The following is a 23,536-nucleotide window of genomic DNA, read 5'->3' on the forward strand; positions in this document are numbered from 1 at the left end:
CATGTTAAAACATATGTGTCATGCCATGCTTAAACAAAATTTATTCCACATGCAACGGGACGGAGTACTTCAGTAGAACTCTAATCCCAACTCTAAAATCTCGATTATTTCAACATTTATGTCTCAACTAACCTCAACTCTATCATCTCAAACCTCTCATTCCAACAGGACTGGCGCCCAGAGAGCAAAGCTCGACCAGGGACCTTACCTCCAGTCCGGTCACTTAACTCTCAGCCTTAGCCTTTCGGCTCTCTTATCCAATAAGACTGGCGCCCAGAGAGCTTAGCTCGACCATGGACCTTACCTCCGGTCAGTCACTTAAATTTCCAAATAAGCCGGCCAGAGAGCAATGCTCGACCGGGGACCTTACTCCGGCAACCACACTCTACTAAGCCCAGAGAGCGATGCTCGACCAGGGCAGGTCCTAATCTTTCTTCTTAAATTTTTTACCTCTTTACCCTTTCCCTATCTCTCTCAGATTATATTGGGACACTCATCCAACTCCTATGTTCTACTGCCATCCCATCCTGAGTCATCATGCAATATTAAAATTGGTAATAAAGGAAAAACATATTTAAATAGTAATTAAAAGCATCATGCAAATGATAATAATAATAATTAAATGAAAAATTGAAATTGCAAATAAATATTCACAGTAGCAAATCAAATTTTATGCATGACACGTGCGTAAGCGATATATGACTTTAACTCACAGGTTTGGCGACCTCCTAGCTCTGCTCCGGTGCCTCGGTAGGAGCGAGCCGAACAAACGGACAATCTAGTCACGGAAAACAATTTATCAAAACGATTAAACAATTCTGATAGATCCTAGGTCTAGATTCCTTGGTATGCAAGAATCTCGACTCGGAGAATTCTACCGAAAATCCGTGAACCTCCCTTACAACACGAACATTACCCCCCGTAAAAACGGGTCCGGGACTGCCGGAAAAACACTCCAAATATCCAACAATTTAAACAACGGGAGTCGGGTCCCCAAACTTCACTATTTCCGACTCACGACAAAATACGGCAGACAATTATTTTTGACTCACAATATCATCAAATACACAATATAATCCAATAGACACAATTAAACCAAGAATTTCTAAAATTAACAGGCCAAAGAAAATTATCGAGACGCTCGATCGCTCAGTCGACTACGCCTCCGACGAGTCCGATCGACGATCCGAACACACCATCGGACTCACAACGGCCAGCCGATGACGATCCCCGCTTTCGATTTTCCGATCCGACACCCGACCATCCGGAGAGATTTGCGAACGATCACGGCCGTCGATTTGCAAACAAAGCCCGATCGCCACGAAACCAGTGCCATAGCGAAGCTTGAGCAGAGGAGAGTCGGGATATGCCCTCCGATCGTCCATCCTCTGCCGGATCTCGCCGGAAAAACCCAAAAACGCCCGTACCACCATTTTCTCTCTTCATCGGATTTTCCGTAGCCAAAACAAAGCCGAGGCCGAGGAGTCGATCAAGACCAAGATCATGACCACCGGAACGCCGCGACGGCAAGGAAGCTTCGGCCATCTTCCTCCCTTGGCCCTGAGCCACGCCCCCGGACAGACGGCCCAGCCTGACTCCTTCCTCCAGCGCTCTCTCTCTCCCCCGACATCTCTCTTCCTCCCTTCTTCTTCCCGATTTCTTTCCCTTCAATATCGACATTTGACCCCTGAACTTTTCCTTATTACAATTTGGTCTCTCAACTTTCTTAATTACTTACAATTTCATCCCGCATAATTCCAATTTGACCCCCAAACTTCTTTTTAGCCTTTCAATTAAGCCCCTAACTATTTAATTTGGGCCAAATCCGAATTATTGAAAATACACAATTACAAAAATACCCCCACCGAGCATATTTATTTACGAAAATACCAAACTCACAAATTTCCATTAAACCCTCACAAAAATAAAATTATACTTTTAATCCTTATTCCAAAATAATCCTCCAATTAAATCCTACACACAATTAAATTAAATAATCAATTTCCAACTTAAAATTTAATACTACTAATCAATTATAATACCAATTTTTCCAAAATTCTTTTATAAAAACATCCTTTATAATTTCTATCATAATTTTCCAATATATAATTTTATTTATATAAATATGCATTTGGGAAAATTTGAATAACCAAAATATAATCATTTCTCAAATAGTTTACTTGAATAAAAATAAAGCTAAAATTAACTTAAATAAAAACTCACTATTAAATATATATTAAAAAAAAATTCCGATGTTACAGTTAAAATTTAAATTCATAAGAATTTAGATTTATAGAAATTATATTATAGATATATAAAAAAAAAATTTAAAAAACTTCTTAGTCCTAGACTTTTTAAAATATTACTTTAAATTCAAAAAACAAGATTTAAGGTTATATATTTAGAATCTTTAGTCTATTATTTTTTCTAATAATAAAATATTATTGTTCTAATTTTTATTCTGATAGTATCTTTAAAAATAATATTTAATTAAAAATTAAGATGGTATTAGTATATTTTATAATATTAAAATATATAATTTAATTTTTAATTTATTATAAATTTCTATTATAAAATTTGAGAATTATAACTTTTAGAATTTAAAATTTAAAAATTTAGAATTTTTATGAAATGCAGAAACCTTTTAACGTGATATGAAGCTACAATTTTTTATAATTTTTTAAAAAGATCTTCTATTCTTATAAAAATTGACTATTAATTATTTTAATAATTAATTTATTCTCTTAATATTTATATATTAATTAATTAATTCTTTATCTTTATAAAATAATAAAGTTATTATTGATTATTATTGACAATTATTAAAAGTAATCACCTTAAATAATAATAATAATAATAATAATAATAATAATTCACTGTAATTTTAAAAATAATTTCGTAATAACATTATTTTAAAAATGTATAAATCCCGTATGAGTGGACACTACTCTAATAATAATTATATATGAAAGTATTGTTTTCTTTAGGAAGAGAAATTGAATTGGCAAAACAATAACTAACTAACGTGGGTTACTGACTAGGAAACGCAATTAGGCATTACCGTATCACGTGCACTCCCTTTCGTCACTGCACACCAAAAGAGAAACCAAAAAGAAAATTGGATACTTCCTTTGCGCAATAAAAAAAAACAAAAAGTAAGAAATCAGATAAATATAAATTGGATAGTCTTACAGCGACCACACATTTCGATTTCCGAGGTTCACGCGGTTGCATGCCACGTCACTGTATGGGCCCACTATTATTTCCCACGTCAACTTGTCCATTATTTGCTCTTTTCCTTTTCTGGCGGCTTCTGCTTTGCAGTTTGTGCTCTGGGGTACTTAGGTAGGTGGATAGGGGTATTCAAAACTAGAAATTTTATTTTTAATAAAGGAAATATATTACTGAAAAAATAGAAATATTATTGAAAACACGTAATATTTCTACCATAGCCAATCATAATATTCCTTATGTTTTTTCTTAATACAGAAGATAATTTCTTAATTGATCTTTAAGAAGTTTATTTACTTAAGGTTATTTATCTCTATTAAGAAGGCAATAATTATATTTATATTATTTCTTAAGTTTTTTAATTATTTTTTATCTTTATGATTTTATTTACTCCATTATAATTCAGTGTGTTTTAATAGACATAAAATAATATTTCTTTTTGTATTTCTAATTGAATTATGTAGAAATTATTTTTTATTTTTTTAATAATATTCAGAAAAATATTAGAAAGACTAACAAATAAAAAATTTAAAAATAATAATCTAAGAAGTAACATAAAATTGAGGAAAATTTAATAAAAAAATTTGGAAAACTTTTTACAAAATATTTCATAGATTTTATTGATTGATGATTGACTTTATCATGCATAAAATAATATTTAATTTAAATATTTTTATCTCACCTTAATAAAAAAAAATGTGGCAATTACTCAACTATATTGTAGGTTATATTTATATAAATCTTAATTATTGATTCAAAATTAATAATTAAAATTTTATTATTTTAGATTCTTAAAATCTAATTTTTAATAATAATCTCTATCTTTCAATTTTAAATTAATAATGGAGATTGTAAACATGATTTATGATCTTCAAACTTGAACATAAAAATATCTCGGAGTCTTGATAGATAATTTGTCAATTTTTTTAATGTACAAACCATATTTTTTACATATACAACTAATTCTAAATTTTTATTCGTGTTATTATATTTTTAAATATTAAATTTTTATAAATAAAACTATGATTATGATCTTTTTAGCCTTATATATATATAATATAATTTTTTATTATGTGTTATTATAGTTTGACATATAAAATTTTAATTTTGACATACATATTTATTTTCAACAAATAAATTTTAATTTATATAAATTTTATAATCTTTTTATTAATTTATTGATTTAATTATAATAAATTTAATCAAACAAAAATGATATTTTATTTATATTTTAATATTTATATTAACTAATAAATTAATTTTTTAATTATATAAATAATTATAATTTTAAAAAATAATATTTTACATTATATTTTTAATATTATATTTACTAATAAATTAATTATTTAACTGGATAGTAATTTATAATCATAAATATTAAAATATTTAATATATAATTATTTGAATAAACATTGTCTTGAATGTCTACTTATAAGTTTGTCTTTTTAATATGTCTTAAATAAAAAATATTATTTGGTTTGCTTATTAAATTTTTTATTTATAAGAGATATAATTGGCTGTGAATAAAATTTTATATTTTATTTTTTTATATTTACTGTAAAGATAAATTTTTATTCAATATAGAAATGAGAATTTAAATTTAAAATTTCTATTTTTAAAGAGTAATCGTTCTTATAATTTGAAATAAATTTATAATATAATTAAGTAATAAATTTAATAAAATTAAAACTAGAAAGACAAAGTATCCATACATTATAGTTGATAAAAAAGAAAAGACAAAGTATCCATATATTATCAATTTTTGATGTTGTCATAAAAGTATGGTTTAGGTATACGTGTTAAATGGTATTGTCATAACATTAATAATCTTAATGCAACAATATTTATTTCCATAAGAAAACTTTAAAAAGTAAATGTAAAATCACGAGATAGTGGATGCCAGTAATGAGGTACACATGTACCGCAGAGGAAACAGGACACTCACTCGCATTCTAACGGCAGAAAACATATTATAAACTTTGTATGGCAGAATGCTTATTTAAATTAGTATAACAGTATTGATTTTAATATTTTAATTTTTAATTTAATATAATAAAAATATAAAATTTTATTTTTTAATTTAATAAATTTTTAATTTCCAATTTAATTTTAATAAATATTTAAATTGTACTTTTAATAATATCTAAACACTTATAAATAATATATATTAAATAAAATAATATATTAAAAGTATTTAAATATCATAAGTGAATAAATTAACATATTAAAATAATTAAATGAATAAATACAGATTTGTCTGGTTTTAAATTAATAGTTCTAATTTTTTTAAAAAAAAATAGCAGTTTCAGTTAAAATAATTTTATATTAAAATAAAAAATTCAGTAATTATTCAATGACTATATATTGATTATTATTTAATATATAAGGATGAGTATTAATATATTTTAACTGTTTTCTAGATATACCAACATTTAATTAATTTATTACTGAAACAGACGTCCTCCCATAATTTCAGGTTCATGCACGGTGCAATTCACGTTAATCTGTCACGTTGGTGTTTGCCAATATGTAAGTGTAATAACATTTCTTTTTTGACAAAAAGTATAATAACATTTGAGTCAAACAATAAAACAAGATAAGGTAATTATATCAGAAATTTAAATTTATATACAACATTTTTGTTAAATAAATAATATAATACAATACTGTCATATATCCAACAAAATATCATATACATTTGCACGTTATAGATAATAAAAAACTATTGTAGAATAAAAATACAACATTAATATATGAAATGAATATTAAACATATACTTTATTATATGTACTTTTAGTTAGTTAAAATATATTTTAATATTATATAATTTCAATTTAAAAATATAATTTATGTTGTTATCATATATCGAATTAATATAGTAATTGATATTAATATTATAAATTTAATCTGCATATTTTATTTTTTATTATATATATTATAATATTTATGGTGTTATTATATTATAATGTTGTAGAATATTAAATTTTTTTTATCTTTTTCATTTAATATAATTTTTAATATAGAAAAATAATAATAATTTTATAAAAATAATATATTAGATAGTTAAAATGTGAAATAAAAAAATTATATAACTTACTCTTTATATTTATCTTGTATCTTATCACGTCATGTCGTAAAACAGAGAGAAATTAAATGTTTTTCTAAAAGACGAAAAAGAGAGAGAAAATAAATAATTGTGTCTACTCTAGACAGATAAAACAACACAAGAGCCAGAACGATAGCAGAGGAGAGAAGTGGCTTTGGTCAGTCGCGGTGGCTTTAGCTTGCGAAATTGGCTATTGCGGTTGTCCATTGCTATTTCTTCTCTCTTTTACAGTAACAAAAAAATAAATTGAAAAAAAAAAACTCGCATCTTCATGGCTTATCTCTGTATTTTCTTCTTAAATTTTTTGGTGTGTTTTCTGTTATCAACTTCTGTTTCTGCTCTCATGTTCTCTTCTGGTACCTTTTTTAATCTTTCTGTCTCTTGTTTCTTATTTATTTAGACACGTTTTTTGTGAATATTCTGTTTTATTATAATTATTGTTGTTGTTGTTGTTGTCATATGATATGGTGATTTATTAATGAAAATTTGAAATTATTGTTGTTATTATTATTATCATTGTCCTGATAAGATATTGGAAATGAAGATTTTGGAGGTAAAACAAATGATTTGGATAAGGAAATCTTGAGAGATGAGGCAGTTGCAAGGCTGAATGAGCTTGCAAAGGTATTCAATCAAGCCTTATTCATATATTACTTTTTAATTACTCTTGTACTACTAGAAATTTGATTATTTTATTTGTTATCAGATTATTACTATTCGTTTCTTGACCCTTTACTTGTATGCTTGAGCTCTAGGTTGAGCGACTGATATCAGAACCAACAGTCAATTATTTCACAATCACCATTCTTATATATATATATATATATATATATATATATATATATATTTATATATATATATATATAAAATGAAACCTGGTATCAAAGTCAATTTTTTTATTTAAACACTAAACTAAATATATTATATGCATAATGCCTGAAATTGATTCTGATGGTGGAATCTTTTGGCATCAAGTATTGTTTAGAGAAGGTCCTAACCATAGTCTTCTATTTATTTCTTTTGGTACGCATGGTCAAACTTTTAAATGTCAATTTTTGTTATGTTTTTATTTTGTAAGCCTCCATTAGTTTAGGATACTGTTTTTAAGGACATCAACTTATCAAGATTTGGAGGAATTATTAAAACAAGCTTATCCCATCCTTAGACTTGTTCTTAATTTTTGATTTTTGACAACATCTGTGATCATGGTTTTATTCAAGTTGCAATACCAGTTGATTCTTGTGAAGCTACCAAATGGCCTCACTATTAATAATGTTATTTTCTGAATCAACAGGTCAGTGATTCTGATGGCTGTCTTGAGAGAACATTTATGAGTGCAGCTTCTCTAAAGGCAGGGAATCTTATTCAAAGTTGGATGGAGGATGCTGGTTTGACAACGTTAGGATTTTCCCTTTTTGATAATGTAAATGCAGCCTCAGAGATTTTTTGGCTGATGCACATACTATTTCCAGGTGGGTGGACCATATGGGCAATATACATGGTCGAGTTGCGGGATCGAATGCAAGTGCTGAGGCTCTATTGATTGGTTCTCATTTGGTAATGATATTATCATGTTCTCCTTATTCTGATTTTTATCTTGTCATGCTTTTTTAAATGTCATTATTGGCAAGCAGAATATGGTCTATCAGCACTAACAGTTGAAAGTTCTGGTTTTATAGGATACTGTCGTTGATGCTGGGAAGTATGATGGGACATTAGGCATAATTTCAGCAATGTCTGCTTTAAAGGCATTGAAAAGCAAAGGAATGCTGAACAAACTAAAACGGCCAGTTGAGGTCTGTGAAGAATCTGCTTCTACCTACTGTTATCTTTGTTAAGATGTTGCTCAAGCTGTGATTGCAATAGTTTTATTTATGTAGAGGAAAATCCTATTTTTTGATTGTTTCTACAAGCTTTTGTAGACTCTGTATAAATTAAACTAAATCTATTGAGATGTATAAAGAGTGGGATAGAAAAAATATTTCTTTTAGTTTATTTCTCTAATATGTGGGTAGTTCATGGTAACTTTTTGTTGCATCAGCAGGTAAAGGTGCTAGAATCACTCATTTCCTCTGATGTATTAGTTCTTAAGGCAATATGCACTATGCGTGACCAGAAAGTTCTTCCAAAGATAGATTCAGAGTCTGAATGTGTTTGGATGGTTCCTATGCTGCTATTTTTCTCGTTAAAATTATTAATCATGTGTTCATATGTTGAACCTTGCAGGTGATTGCATTTAGTGATGAGGAGGGAGTGAGGTTTCAATCTACTTTCTTAGGCAGTGCTGCTGTAGCTGGTATTTTACCAGTTTCAGCATTGCAGATATCTGATAAGAGGTTTCCTTGAATGACCTATTAGCTCATTTTTATTCTTAACATCATTTTTGTGTGGTTATATTTAAGTATAATCTCTGTTCAGTGGTGTAACAGTGCAAGACAGTCTTAAGGAGAACTCCATAGGGATCACTGAAGAAAGTTTGTTACAAATGAAGTATGATCCACGGTCTGTTTGGGGTTATGTTGAGGTATATCAATCCACACTGATTTTCTTGTCAACAATTTTATTCTTATTAGCCAATTCACTTTAGGTTATACTGCTCAGTTATTTCCCCAGTATTAATCTCATGTATTTTCCTATGCTACAGGTTCATATTGAGCAAGGACCTGTGCTAGAATGGATTGGTTTTCCTCTTGGCGTAGTTAAAGGCATAGCTGGACAGACACGGCTAAAGGTATGCAATAAGTTTTCAGTAGACACATCAAAATTTTACTTGACTTTTAGACAAAGGAAGGAGGAATTTTAATTTGAAAGCATCTAGAACTTGCACAACTTCTGAACAAGTCAAAAAATTGTATCTGAAAATGTTGATTCATTAATATGGTCCTTTTTCACATATTTTGAAGCTCAAGTCCTCGTAAGCTTGATTTACTTGATTGTCTGCCATCCTAATGGAACTTGTTTCATGCTTGCTTTTGGATGACATTTAATAATGAACAATGCATAACTATTATGTCTGGCTATAGTACAATAATGGTCTTTCGGATGCCGCATTGACAAATTGCATCAGCTAAAAGTCTCTTGTCAGAATTGAATGCATTTATTCTTAATTTGACTTAGAATGTCCCAAGGGTCAAACTGTGTTATGGCATAGGCTGATGGTATCCTTCCTTTTATTCTCCTTGTTAAATTTGGTTTTCTAGTAGAACTGTTTCAACTGTTTGTTTTAAATAAGGTGCTATAGTTGATGCCATATAAATGTTGAAACAATTTATGAATATCACTTATTGAAATTAATATAGTCCTCCATCGAATAGAGGTTTGGACAGGCCATGCACATAAGATTGGCACTAGCATTTCTATGCTAACTCAGGCATTAGGATTTAGGAATACTTTAACCTGATGGCTAAAAGGTCTATTTGAATCCAATGGCTGCATATAAGTGCATCATGTGGTCAATGATGGATAAACAAAATATGTAAAGCACTGAAGACATCATAGTAATACATTAATTCCAAGTGTGAAAGGTAGAATTTGGTTCTCCAGTTTTTGACATCATTAGAAAGGTGATTTTCAGGTCAAAATGACATATTTTATTCCTTGAATAGATCAAGAAGCACATAGCATTGATTGGAAAAGAGTGCTTTTTTGCTATACTAAAGAAATTGAAGTATCAAACTTTTTAAAACTCAAAGGACCAATATGTGTGTTAGATCAATATCAGTTCTCAAAGATTCTTGGCAGTTATTTCATAAAAAACTTGCAGGTTACAGTGAAAGGTTCACAAGGGCATGCTGGCACAGTACCAATGTCTTTACGGCAAGATCCCATGGCTGCTGCAGCTGAATTAATTGTATTATTAGAAAGTCTATGTAAATATCCCAAGGACTTTCTGTCTTATGGTAGTCAATGCAACGGTTCCACATTGGAATCACTTTCAAGTTCCCTTGTTTGCACTGTTGGTGAGATATCCACCTGGCCAAGTGCTAGTAATGTTATTCCGGGCCAGGCAAGAAACTGTTTTTCTTTCTGCTGTTAGTTGTTTCGATAAGTGCATGGAAACATATTATTATTCCTGTGATATAATATTTGACTGTTAAAATCAAATTCTTGTTTGCAGGTAACTTTCACTGTGGACTTACGTGCAATGGATGATATGGGACGTGATGCTGTCCTTTATGAATTATCTAATCGGATTTATCAAATATGTGATAGGCGTTCTGTTTCTTGCATCATTGAACGCAAGGTGAAGTCTAATGATAACTTTTGTTTCCTTTTTTTTATTGTGAAGACTAATGATAACTTTTTTTTTCCTTTCAAAAACATTACCAGTTTAACATAACATCCTATTGTATATTTCTTTCTTTACAAGCACAACCAATATAACTTTCTGCTATTTCTCGTTTTAGCATGATGCGCAAGCCGTGAGTTGTGATCCTGAATTAAGTTCACAGCTGAAGCTCGCAGCCAATGCTGCCCTGAAGAGAATGACCGGCGAGATTCAAGATGACATTCCCACATTAATGAGTGGAGCTGGACATGATGCAATGGCCATGTCTCATTTGACTAAGGTTGGTCCTCTCTTAGCTACAAAAGCAGGCAGTAATTTTGTCCCTCCATACACATGCACATATAAGTTAAATGTCCAATATCAGTGATATGCGTGTGTTTCTCAAATAGGTCGGAATGCTATTTGTGCGCTGCCGTGGAGGTATAAGTCACTCTCCTGCAGAACATGTGATGGACGATGACATTTGGGCAGCTGGTTTGGCAATCGTGGCATTTCTCGAGACTCACATGTAAATAGAACATTCAAGAACATTCTTGTACAGGAAATTAGTCTCTCTTTAGTGTAATCTCATTTTGAAAAATAAATTTGTGCAATTTCAATCTCAGTTTCTACAGCTAAGTTCATCTGCATAAATCATGCTCATCTTTTAAGGCCTTATTGTGGGTTCTTGTGATTAATGCTTTTTATTAACACATTTCCTCTAGGGGGAGGAGTGTCCTCTCTATAGGAGGATGACCCTATCACATCCTAATAGATCTTTTCTATAATTTAATTTTTATTTTTGATCCCATTAATAAAGCTGTAAAATATGCAGAATAATTCTCATATATATTTCAATGATAATGATATATATACAAGATACAAGTAACATATATAGGAAATATATAGCTGTTTATATATTCCTAAATTAAGGGAAATTATACTGGAATTATACAAAATAGAAAGAACCAAAGCCCAATTTTGCCAACTCTCTCCCTCAGGTTGGGGTTGGGGCATAGATATCACATAAGCCCAAAAACAGTGTCCAGCATGAGTGATAATGTCAACCAGTTGTTTTGAACTCCTAGTACAAGGGAATTCTATTATGCCAGAATCAAAATTATGTTTAATGCTGTCAAGTTCAACATGCTTAGTTTGATTATATTGTACTGGATTATTAGCAATCTCAAAAGTTGCCATATTATCACAAAACAGCACCATAGGTTTTGTTGGACCAAACCCAAGTTCCTATAAAGAACTTTCAGCCAAGAAAGTTCTATGATTGCATGATGCATAACACGAAATCACATTTCGTATTTTACTTTTCCGAGTAACCGAGTTCCTCCAACAAACAAGTATTTTGAAGTAGATGTTTTATTCATTCTACTACTAGCAAAACCAAAATCTGTATAACCCATGACATTAAAAAATGTCCATGTTTGGAGAACAAAACATTGCTTGGAACTGATTCTAAATAAGGCAAAATATGGCGACTGTGCATAAATTGGCTCACAACACTGATTGCATGTGCCAAATCTGGTGTAGTGTGAGTTAAATAGATCAACTTCCCTACTACCTATTGATATTTCTCCTTATTTGTTGAAATTTAATCAGGATAAATAGAGAGATCGGAATATTTCACTTTTTTTTATTTTCATTTTTCAGCACTATTTTTTTTAGATTTTTATTTATTTCTCGAGAAACTAAAAATTAACTCATTTTTCTTATTTATTCAAATAAAAATTTTAAAAAAACTAAATACTAATTTTTTATTTCTTTATTTTCTTTATATTCACTTAAAAAAAAGAAGAATATAAAACGTACTTTTTCATCTCAAAACAATAGCGAGAAGATAATGAGATATTAAATATTTTAAAAAAACAATACCTTTTAAAAGTAAAAGAATTATGAGTATATTTCTTCTTTGATAAAAAATGCGAAGAAAAATTAAAAAAGAAAGAATAGTTAATCCAACATCTTTTCTTTTTTAGAGCTTAATAAAAGGGGAGAAAAAAAAGAAAAAGAAAATTGTAAGTATTTAGGAGTAAAGACTTTTAAGTCATTTCATTTATAAACTAAATTAAATTATCAGATTAATATATAAAATTTGTGAAAGGCATCATATCATAATATATATACAAGTGTGAAAAGAGGGGATGTATAAATTTACTATTAGGACCTTACTAATTCATTAGTTAATTAGCTTAATTGGTTTTCTACTAGTTTAATTTAATAATATATAATATAATCCATTTAGTACAAGCCTAATTTTAGAAGTTCAACTTTATTAGAATTTTAGATTAAGAACGATTCTAATGTTACTATATTTTTAATATAATATTAATGAATAAATTAATTTTTTATTATACTATAATTTATAATCCTAAAAATAGTATGTTAATTATATATTTAATATAATATCAATATAATAAGTAAAAATTTGAATAATATACTAAAATGACAACAATAATAAATAATTAAATAAATAACATGCATAATTATAATATTAAATTAAAAATATATATATTATTTAATTTCTTTCAGTGATAACGAATCAAATAATTAATATTCACGTATAATGCACATAAGTACAAACAAACTAATTATATATAAGTTACTTAGTTCAAACAATTGATTGAACAAAAGAAATAGTCGAGACATTAAAATAGAAAAAATTAAAACATTTGATTCTTAATTTTTCCTAATATATATTATTTTAGTTAGATTTAATAGACATTAATAATCATGTATATAATATTCTAATTTATACGAGTTACTTGCATATTACGCAAAACCTTATGGAATAAGTACGAATTTAATATTTAATATCCAAATAGGTACAAATACAAATACGAGTAGATATTCATCAGTTAAAGAGTATAAGTATACCACTCCACTACCCATACCCTATTGATTGCCCAGAGGATATAACTATGATTTTTGGCTCATTTTTCCTGTGACTCGGCCAGTAGATACAAAAGGGCCTTGCATTCTGTCGAGAATCCTATCTTCTGCCCATGTTATTATGGTCTCAATGCTGTGCAATCCTTTTCTTTCTTCTTCTTCTTCTTCTTCTTGTTTAAAGCTTTTACCGACGCTAGATCTTTATCTACCGAGATGCCGTCGCTAAATGCAGTTTTTTTTAGTGATTAGCAGCCTCTAAATAAAATAACATGTATTAACACTTTCTTAGATTTGAATTATAATTTTATAGTCTAAGACATGAACGCATATATAAACTGTTTGATTTCTGCTCACTGATATTTGTTAATTATATAGCGTTGGTTTCTAGTGGTAAATTTAGAATTTGAATGTAGACACCTTCTTCTTCATAAAAATTTCAAAGACTCATAATATATATATATATATATATATATATATATATATATATATATATAAGAAGCTGAGTAATGGAAGTGTATTAAAATGTGACTGAAACCAGTAAAGGAACATGAAAATCAGCAATAACATCATCCGAATCCCAATTATCTTTATGTGGTGTGTATGTGGTGTGAGCAGCAAGTGACAGATTATATATCTTGTTGCAAAACTGAACCTTTCCTCAAGATCCATCCCTACTTTGAGCAGTGTCTGCATCTGCTACTAACGACAACTACAAAGCCTTGATATGGGCATTGAGTTGCATTTCTCCAAGGGTTGCCAATAGTCTTTTGCAGGCTTGAACAAAGTGCCATCCACAGAGCACTGCTTGCTTTTTCTGCACAAGGCATTACGCAATGCTCTAACCTAATAGCCCAATTGAATTACGCTTGTGATATTAATTAGCATAAAACACAAGATCGTACTTGAGAACAAAAATGGTGCTTCAAGCCAAATATTCGTGCAGACGGGATGAAAAGATTTATTGAGAAAAAAGAAAAGACAAAATAACTAGGAAGAATCACTTTTATATGTGAAACAAAAAGCGTATGGTAATATAATTATTTTAATAATTTATTTCATTGGTCAAACTGTCCTATAATATTTTATTTAAAACAATATATAATATAATGATTTAATTAAGTCTAAAATAAAAATTAATTCTGGAAATTGTAAATCCATAAATTAAATGGAGTGAGATAATTATCTGAATTGAGTGGAGTGGATACTAAAATATATCCTTTGATGATCTGATGAGTTAAGAAACATGGGGAACAAAGATCAATTTGGTTATGAAAAGATGGATCAGTGTCTCTTGGAGTTGGAGCCTTCAATACTCTTTTTCCATGTCATTCATAGAGTGAGGAAAAGTTAGGCTTTTGCCGCTAGAGGGAAGAAAAAAAAAAGAAAATTAGGTATTTTTTTAGTACAAGTATAAAAAGGATATTAATTTCATTATTTCCTTTCTTTCTTTGAATCTTGTTCTTCTTTTATCCGGCGGACGATTTCAAATAAATAGGTTTGGAAGCTATAATTGTAAACTAAGATTGAATTTATAGAAGCATTGGTTTATACATTCTTTTTAGTCTCAACTTTAGAAATCATTTTTTTCACTATATTTTTTCGCAAACCACCTAAAATTCTAACTAAAAAGATAAAATGATTTATCGTTTTCTTAATTAAAATAAAGAGCCTTTTAGTATGTAGCTTCTTTCCGGACAAAGAGAGATTTTGATTATAAATTTTAATAAAAAAAATATTTCACTATTAAAAAATTTAGATTTGTAAAGATTAAGTTACCTTCACTTCGATCGGTCAACATTATTATATTACTACTATTTAATAATATGAATTTGGAGATTAATAATTTCTAATTTTATTATTTAATTATTAAATCTTAATTTAAAAAAATTATTGATTTAATAATATCGATTTAACGATTAAATAATGATGTTTTGAGTTATTAAGCCTAAAAAAATTGAGCTCAAATAAACTTAAATTTAAGTCTAAAATTTCTCTTATTATATTACTTTGAATACATCGATTTATCTTTGAAAGTGGACGCAAAGTTAAAAGTTGACCAATTTTAAAAGAGAAAAAAAAAGAAAAAAGAAACTCAAGAATAATGTTTGTGAAACATGTGTCTATTATCATTATCTTATCTAATAAATATTGAAAAACAAGACCAAATTGAATTCAAACATAACTCCAACTCATGGATACGGACAATGGCATGAGATGGGAAAAAGTGTGGACCTTACACACACATGACACTCCAAAACAAGAGACCAATAAAAGTCAAATGGGTCAATATATTGGAGTTCAAGTCAATTGAGGTCTTATATAAATATATATATTTAGAACTAATTAATATCAAAAAATTCAACTACAAATACTATTAGTATTTGTTTTAGAGAAAGAAAAATTAAGAAAATTTCCTGATTATATTTTTAAAATATGACCAGTGGAGGATATATAATTTAATTTTTTTTATATTATCTAATAATATTGGTAGAAATTTCACTGTTTTTATGGTGAAAAATTTGTCACTCATTTAATACAGACGACCGTGAAATCTCCAATTAATTAATAAAAGGATGAAAAAAAAAAATATATCAAATCTTTTTCTTCTTTTTTTTGATGTCATTTCTTGTTGTTTGAAAATATTTGAAGAAAAATATTTATTTTTATTATTTAATTATTCTTCACCCATTTAAAATGAAAAGAATTCCTTGAGGATAAGAGAATAAAAATACACTCCTATTTTCTTTTTTGTCTATTTCCTATAATTTCCCTGTCTCTTTCCAAACAAGAGTTAATGTTCAACATTAAATTAAAAGGCACAATTACTTCAAAAAAAATTGCTTTATCCCATATTCCTGAAGATAAAGACTTTTGTTTGTAGTTTATAACTAAAACCCTTTTAGGTTCGGCTTCTTATTTGCTGGATTAACTAAAATACTTCTGCTGCTGCTTGTTGAATTCCGGAAGGTTACTGATGTTAATTTCTTTAACTAACATTTTCAAGATTTTACAGTCATTTGCAATTTTAAAATGAAGTAACTAGAAATTAGTTATAGATATTGATATTTATATTAACTAATAAATAGTATTTTAGACATTTAAATCATTAAATTAATAATAAATAAAAAATAATTTAAATTTTGAACGGACTAAAAAAATTTACTAGAAAGAGTAATTTGTGTTGATTTACAAGCTAACGAGTTACAACCTAAAGTCGGTAGTGTTTTCTCGGTATCTCGTACTCAAACCCTTACAAATAAATCATATAATTAAGGAGAATTTAAAGAGAATTGAGTGGGAATAAGTTGGAGCTCAATGTTAGTTGTTCATACTAAAGAGGATGATAGATAAGCGTAGGAGGTGCATTTAGTGTATTTTTCTCATTTAAGTAAACTTTACAGATGCTTCAGACACAGGCTTGTCTGGCTTTTGCATGACTCTTATCTTTCAAACAGCTAGCTTTTTGTTGTGCAATTTGTCTGTCGAACTCGACAAATGGTGGTGCATCTTCAGGCATGGCTACACTTTTATGCCGTGTTTGAATGAAACGAGCCGAGCAGAGGTGAATTTTGACAAACTTGAATTTGATTCATTACTGTTTTGCATAGATTCGAACCGAGTTTGAATTTAATAGTAGCGAATTTGAGTTGGACTCAAACCTATTTCGAGCTTGTTTATTTTCTTATATTTAACTTGAGTTTTGAATTTTTTTGATTTATTTATATATAATTTATACATTCATTAAATTGATTAATATTAAATATTTAATGGTTTATATACAAGTTAATTATAAAATATAACAAAAAATAAAATAATTTTATACATTAGTTTACGTAAATTGATAAAAAGATATATATGTACATGTAAAATAAAGTGCTTACAAGTATAAAAGATATATTTTACATCATTTATGAGTTTATTAATAAGTCCATTAATAAATTAGCTTATAAATAAATTCGCGAGTTATTAACGAGCGGACTTGTAAGTTAATAAGTTTAAATTTACTTTGTTAACACTAACGAGTCTTTTGACAAGTTCAAATGTATTTTTATCAAATAAAACTCCGAACAGGTTACGGGAGGCTTGATCGATTGTATTGGATGCAAGGGTGTGGTTCTTTGAGAGTTGAGATATGGTCATGGCTGCTTGAACATGGGCGTGTCTTTAACCATATGTCTCAGGCCATGTCAAATTCAGTGACATCGATCTGTCCCTTTTGGCTCTTCTTGTGAATTGCTTGGTTCTGACATTTAGAGCAGCAAGGCCATATCTGGGTTTTCTTAAAATATATATCTTAACTAACACGTGCCCGATTTGATTTTTTTTTTTTATTAAAATCTTTTTATATGAACAGTTAAAAGAGTTTTATTAGAATGGATTCAGTGTTTATGATCATCAAAGTAAATTCATGAAACGTGAAGCAATCTCAAATGAAATAATCTAATTAGATTAAGTAATTAAATCAAATGAAATTTAAAAGGCTTTTATAATTTCATATATTATTTAATTTCATTTAAAAACTTTCATTTAGACACTACAATATAATATTTAAAAGTGTATAAAAAAAGAAAATCTTATTAAACTATATATCGATGTTTTAATAAAAATATTCGTCAGCGTCAAAAATTCCAGACTTAACAGGAAAAATGCATTGAAAAAGAACAACTTTTAGCAGCTCTAATTAATTTTATTTTTGAAAAGAGAAATCTTAAGATCAAACAAAAGAATTATAAAGATAAAATGAAATTAAAATCTGATCTCCTCTATTGTTGGAGTGCACCATCCGATCAAAAAGTGAATATATTGGTGCTTGTCAATTATGAAAACAGTGTTAGAAAGAGATTAGTGGGTTGTCAACTTGATAAAAGAAAATAGTCAATTTGAAAGCATTGAAGTAAAGACTTCTTTCCCAACCCTAAGCCAATCAGCTTGATATTTGGATCACTTTTAGTCATAATTTCCATGCTATCTCCGTCGACTAGTTCATGTTCATCCTCTGTTTACCTAGGATTCAACTTTGCTTTAATATGGAACCACGATAAGAAATTAAATCAAACTTCAATAAATTGCCAAACTGACTTTGTTGTTCTCCTCTATTTACAAAGAAAGATATGTGATAATAAATTGTGATAAAAAAATATATTTTACTGTTAAAAAAATTCAATTTGTAAGGATTTAGTCATTTTCATTCTGATTAGTTATTATTATACATATTGCTCGTATTTATAAGAGTTTAATAACTCTTAATTTTATTGTTTGATAGTCAAATAGCGGTTTAAGAAATCACTGATATGATGAGATCAATTTGAGAGCTAAATAATGACATTTTGAGTTGTTAAGCTCTAAACGTATATCATAAAACATGAATAATATGATAATAATAATTAATCGGAGTGATAATTGTTGAATCTTTGCAGATCAATTTAAGATTCATTACTAAATCGATAAAATCTATTGCTAAATTTCAATAGCTACAAATTTATGATGGTTTTTATTTTAAATTATATTATATTAAAGTAATTAAATTGTTTTAAAATTATTTAATCCCTCAGTATGTCCATTAATTGATCGATGCAGATCTGTTGCTAAATTAATTAAATTATTTTAATGTTATTTAATCCCTCGGTAAAGTTTAATTTTTAAGAAAATAATTTTAATTTAAATTAATTGACTAATTCTCATTTTAATGTCTAATTATTTTTCTTTTATAATTTAATTGTCGAATTTTAAAATTTAATGTCTAAAAATTTCCCTCAAACACTAATGATAATAGAAAATGTAACACCCGGAATTTTTTTTTTTTTATATATTTAATAATGAGTTTTTATTTAAGTTAATTTTAGCTTCATTATTATTGGGTTTAATTTGAAATGATTTAATGAAAAATTTAATATTAATCAAATAAATGAGTTATTTTCTATACCCAATTAGTTTGAAATTTTAAGAAATTATTCAAGTAAATTATTTGAGAAATGATTATATTTTGGTTATTCAAATTTTCCCAAATGCACATTTATATAAGTAAAATTATATATTGAAAAATTTTGGAAGAAATTATAAAGGGTGTTTTAATAAAAGAATTTTGGGAAAATTGGTATTATAATTGATTAGCAGTATTAAATTTTAAGTTGGAAATTGATTATTTAATTTAATTATGTGTTAGGACTAAATTGGAAATTTATTTTGGAATAAGGATTGAAAGTATAATGTTATTTTTATGGGGTTTTAATGGAAATTTGTGAGCTTGGTATTTTTGTAAATAAATATGTCGGTCAGGGGTATTTTTGTAATTGTGTATTTTCAATAATTCGGATTTGGCCCAAATTAAATAGCTAGGGGCTTAATTGAAAGGCTAAAAAGAAGTTTGGGGGTCAAATTGGAATTATGCAGGATGAAATTGTAAGTAATTAAGAAAGTTGAGGGACCAAATTGTAATAAGGAAAAGTTCAGGGGTCAAATGTCGATATTGAAGGGAAAGAAATCGGGGAGAGAGAAAGTAGATCGGGAGAGAGAGAGAGGGCGATGGTCAAGAAGAAGGGAGGAAGGCGGCGGCTGGCGTGGGCCGACGGAGGCGGCGTCTTGGCTGGCGGCCAGGCAGCCATGGCGGAAGAGCGGCGGCGGCTTCAGCGTGTTCCGCCATTTTGGCGTTGTTGGCGGTCAGTCGGGTGGCGATCGGCTCTCTACGGCGAGAGCTTTCTTTTAAGCGGCCTGTGGTGGCCGGGAGACGGAAGATCCGGTGGAGAGAGAAAATGGTGGCAGGCGTTTTTAGCTTTTCCGGCGAGATCCGTACGGAGGATGGACGATCGGAGGATGTATCCCGACTCTCACCAAGCTTCGCGATGGCACCGGGTTTCGTGGCGATCGGGTTTCGTTTGTGAATCGACGGTCGAGATCGTCCGCAAATCTCTCCGAATGATCGGGTGTCAGATCGGAAAATCGAAAGCGGGGATCGTCATCAGCGCGTCGTTGTGAGTCCGATGGTGTGTTCGGATCGTCGATCGGACTCCCAAGTAGTCGACCGAGCGACCGAGCGTCTCGGTAATTTTCTTTGGCCCGTTAATTTTAGAAATTCTTGGTTTAATTGTGTCTATTGGGTTATATTGAGTATTTGATGATTTTGTGAGTCAAAAATAATTGTCTGTCAATTTGCCTGCCTCGTATTTTGTGCTGTGTGGCGGAGTTGGGAAATAGTGAAGTTTGGGGACCCGACTCCTATTGTTTAAATTGTTGGTTATTTGAAGTATTTTTCTGGCAGGTCCTGGACCCGTTTTTACGGGGGGTAATGTTCGTGTTGTAGGGGAGGTTCTGCCGGATGTTCGGTAGAATTCTCCCGAGTCGAGATGCAGGAGTCTAGACCTAGGATTAATGATCGATTATCTCAGCGTATTGATAAATTATTTTCCGTGATTAGATGATCTGTCTGTTCGGCTCGCTCCAACCGAGGCACCGGAGCAGAGCTAGGAGGTCGCCCAATCCTGTGAGTTAAAGTCATTTAATCTTTGCGCTATTGCTAGTCTGATTTTAATATGCTATTTAGAATTTTTGCTTAATATGATTATTAGTATCGCAAAATAAATGATTTCACTTGATTATTAATATTTGAAATAATATAAATATTATTATTAGTATGTTATAATAAGACAAACGTTATTATTTTTTTTCCCTCACAAATTGTACGTCGTTTTATCTTAAATCTTTAATCTTTATTTCGATATGTGTTGGATGAGTTCATCAGATAATGATATTTATTATATGTGATGATTGCGAATTGGGAAACGTGGCTTGTAGAACATGCCGCCTGATGGGTTACATCGGACGCGTCTTGCCGGTAATGATCATGGATATAAGGTTATTATGGATTTGTCTGCCCTGATCGAGCTTGCTCTCTGGGCCGAGTTCAGTTGATTGCCGGAGTTAAGGTCCCTGATCGAGCGATGCTCTCTGGGCGCCGGCTTATTTGGAATTCAAGTGTTCAGGCTGGAGGTAAGGACCCTGATCGAGCTTGCTCTCTGGGCGCCAGACCTGTTGGATTAAGAGAGCCGAAAGGCTACTAGAATTTGGGGTTTAGGGTTCTACCGAGCCACTCGTCCCGTAAAAAGTAAAAATATATTTTTATTTATTCATTTATTTATTTATTATGGTATGATTATAATATGGATTGTATTTACGTGCATGGTTGATATTTTGATTCGAATGATTAATATTTTATGTGAAGGATATAGTAGGGTATGATTATAGTATGGTTTGATATACTGATTTGAATAATCTATGTTTTCTGAGAAGAATGCAATAGTCCCCAGATTATTTGATTTTAACTCACTCGAGACCGATCTCATTTTTTATTTTTGATTTGGTATTAGTTCTCCGACTCTTATTCAAGAACCGACTCCTTCATCATCGGGTGACGTATCTGATTTGGTATGTAAATTGGTAAATCTTAGATTCTCCACAGTAGTAATAGTAGATGTATCAGTTGTAAATTTTTCTGAGCTTCGGGTCTCGCCTAGTTTTTCTGGCAGACCGAAGTATTTATGTAGAATGCAGCTATTAAGATGATTTGTGGTTTTAATAATATTAATTTGAGATGAGATTTGTTTAAATCAGTGAGTGTCAGGCTTACTACGGGTTTCGGTGGCCTTAAGCCTACCCATTCCCTAGTGCCGGTCACGGGCCCACGGGTGGGGTCGTGACAGAAAAGAAGAAGAAAAAATAAAAGAGAAAGAATGACAGGAGGAAAGATAAATAATTGTGAGAAAAAGAATTAGAGAAAACAAAAACAAAATGAAGAAATAAATGAGAAACAGAAAGAAACAAAGAGAGGAAGTAACAAAAGAAATGGAAGGGAAAAATATAGAGAAGAAAAAGAGAAAAACATGGTAAAGTAAGGGATAAGAAAAATAACAAAGAAAAAAATAAAATAAATTAGAAGAAAGAAAAGGAAGGGAGATGAGAGAGAAGAAAAAAGATAAAAGAAGAAAAGAGATTAGAAAGTTAAGAAAGAAATAAAGAAATAAATGGAAGAAAAGAATGAGAAAAAAAAAAAAAGAAGAAAAGAGAAAAGAATGACAGTGATAAAATGTATTGAGAAAGAGGAAGAAAAAAATTCATAGAGATAAGAAATGGAAGGAGGAGAGAAAATAAGTATTTTATAGTGGGTTAGAATTAGTAGTGGAAAATTCCATAGCTAAAGTCAACAAAAAGTGTGGGAAAAAAAAAAAAAAAGTGAAGGAAATAAAAAAATTTAAATTATCGATAAAATTTTTTATTGCTAATTTATCGCTAAAGTGAATTAAAAATATAATTTTTTTTAAATTTAGCGACAAATACATTTTTATTATTAAGATGAAAGAAAAAGTGTTAGGAAGGCAAAAATATTATTATGTTGTTGCTAATTAGTGGCAGGCAATAATAATATAAATAGTCATTAAATTTTGTATTTAGTTTTATTTTGCTTATAAAATTTTAAATTATTTCAATTTAATTTTATAATTGTAATTTAGTCATTTTGCCAAGGACAAATTGGCATGTCATATTTTTCTTTCTTAACCACTTTTTTTATTAGTTGTTTTTGCTATGTGTCATTCTTTTATTTTGTGAAGTGAATAAATTGAAATAAAATTAAGTTGGATAACTGAAATGAAACAAATTAAAATTTTATGATTAAAATAAAACTAAATGTAAAATTCAGTGACTATTTTATATAATATTATCCTTTAGTGGCAAATGCAGTCAATTACTAAATTTTATCGGTAAATCGCAGCTCTTTTATATGTAGTCAATTTTTATTTCTTTGTATTTTAATCAATAAAGCCTATTAGAAACAAACATATATGTTGAGAAAAGAAATGGACATAATTTCAAAATACTATTACATTTAGATGAGAAAAGAGAGACATAAATTCAAAAACTCTAAAGAATAAATCAGTAAAGCAAATTCCTTTACATAATTAATTTATTTTATCTTTACATAGTTAATTTATTTTATTTTAAACTTTTAATGTAGTATAGACCCATATTTTGAAATATAC

At 29.3% G+C, this 23,536-nt stretch overlaps 1 protein-coding gene across 2 annotated transcripts; it reads left to right on the top strand.

Annotated features, from left to right (window-relative positions):
- The first annotated feature begins 6,400 nt into the window (after nucleotides 1-6,400).
- LOC8271818 (allantoate deiminase 2) lies at nucleotides 6,401-11,229 on the top strand. 2 transcript variants are annotated; one of them, XM_048373047.1, is made up of 12 exons: nucleotides 6,401-6,693; nucleotides 6,867-6,961; nucleotides 7,632-7,735; nucleotides 7,810-7,894; nucleotides 8,017-8,133; nucleotides 8,564-8,673; nucleotides 8,756-8,861; nucleotides 8,982-9,068; nucleotides 10,101-10,343; nucleotides 10,455-10,580; nucleotides 10,744-10,905; nucleotides 11,015-11,229. In XM_048373047.1, exons 1-12 carry the CDS (start codon nucleotides 6,609-6,611, stop codon nucleotides 11,135-11,137), a joined length of 1,443 nt encoding a protein of 480 aa, XP_048229004.1. In that variant the 5' UTR covers nucleotides 6,401-6,608; the 3' UTR covers nucleotides 11,138-11,229. The 2 variants fall into 2 exon arrangements, with proteins under 2 accessions (XP_048229004.1, XP_048229005.1); XM_048373048.1 differs by having other exon boundaries at nucleotides 6,403-6,693; nucleotides 6,882-6,961.
- The last annotated feature ends 12,307 nt before the right edge of the window (nucleotides 11,230-23,536 follow it).

Source organism: Ricinus communis, chromosome 4 (genome assembly GCF_019578655.1).
Source record: "Ricinus communis isolate WT05 ecotype wild-type chromosome 4, ASM1957865v1, whole genome shotgun sequence".
NCBI classification, from domain to species: Eukaryota; Viridiplantae; Streptophyta; class Magnoliopsida; order Malpighiales; family Euphorbiaceae; genus Ricinus; species Ricinus communis.

Coding starts and splice junctions, on each gene's coding strand:
- LOC8271818 (XM_048373047.1), top strand. CDS start 6,609: ATGGCTTATCTCTGTATTTTCTTCTTAAATTTTTTGGTGTGTTTTCTG. Junction 6,962..7,631: donor GGCTGAATGAGCTTGCAAAG/GTATTCAATCAA, acceptor CTGAATCAACAG/GTCAGTGATTCTGATGGCTG. Junction 10,906..11,014: donor CCATGTCTCATTTGACTAAG/GTTGGTCCTCTC, acceptor TTTCTCAAATAG/GTCGGAATGCTATTTGTGCG.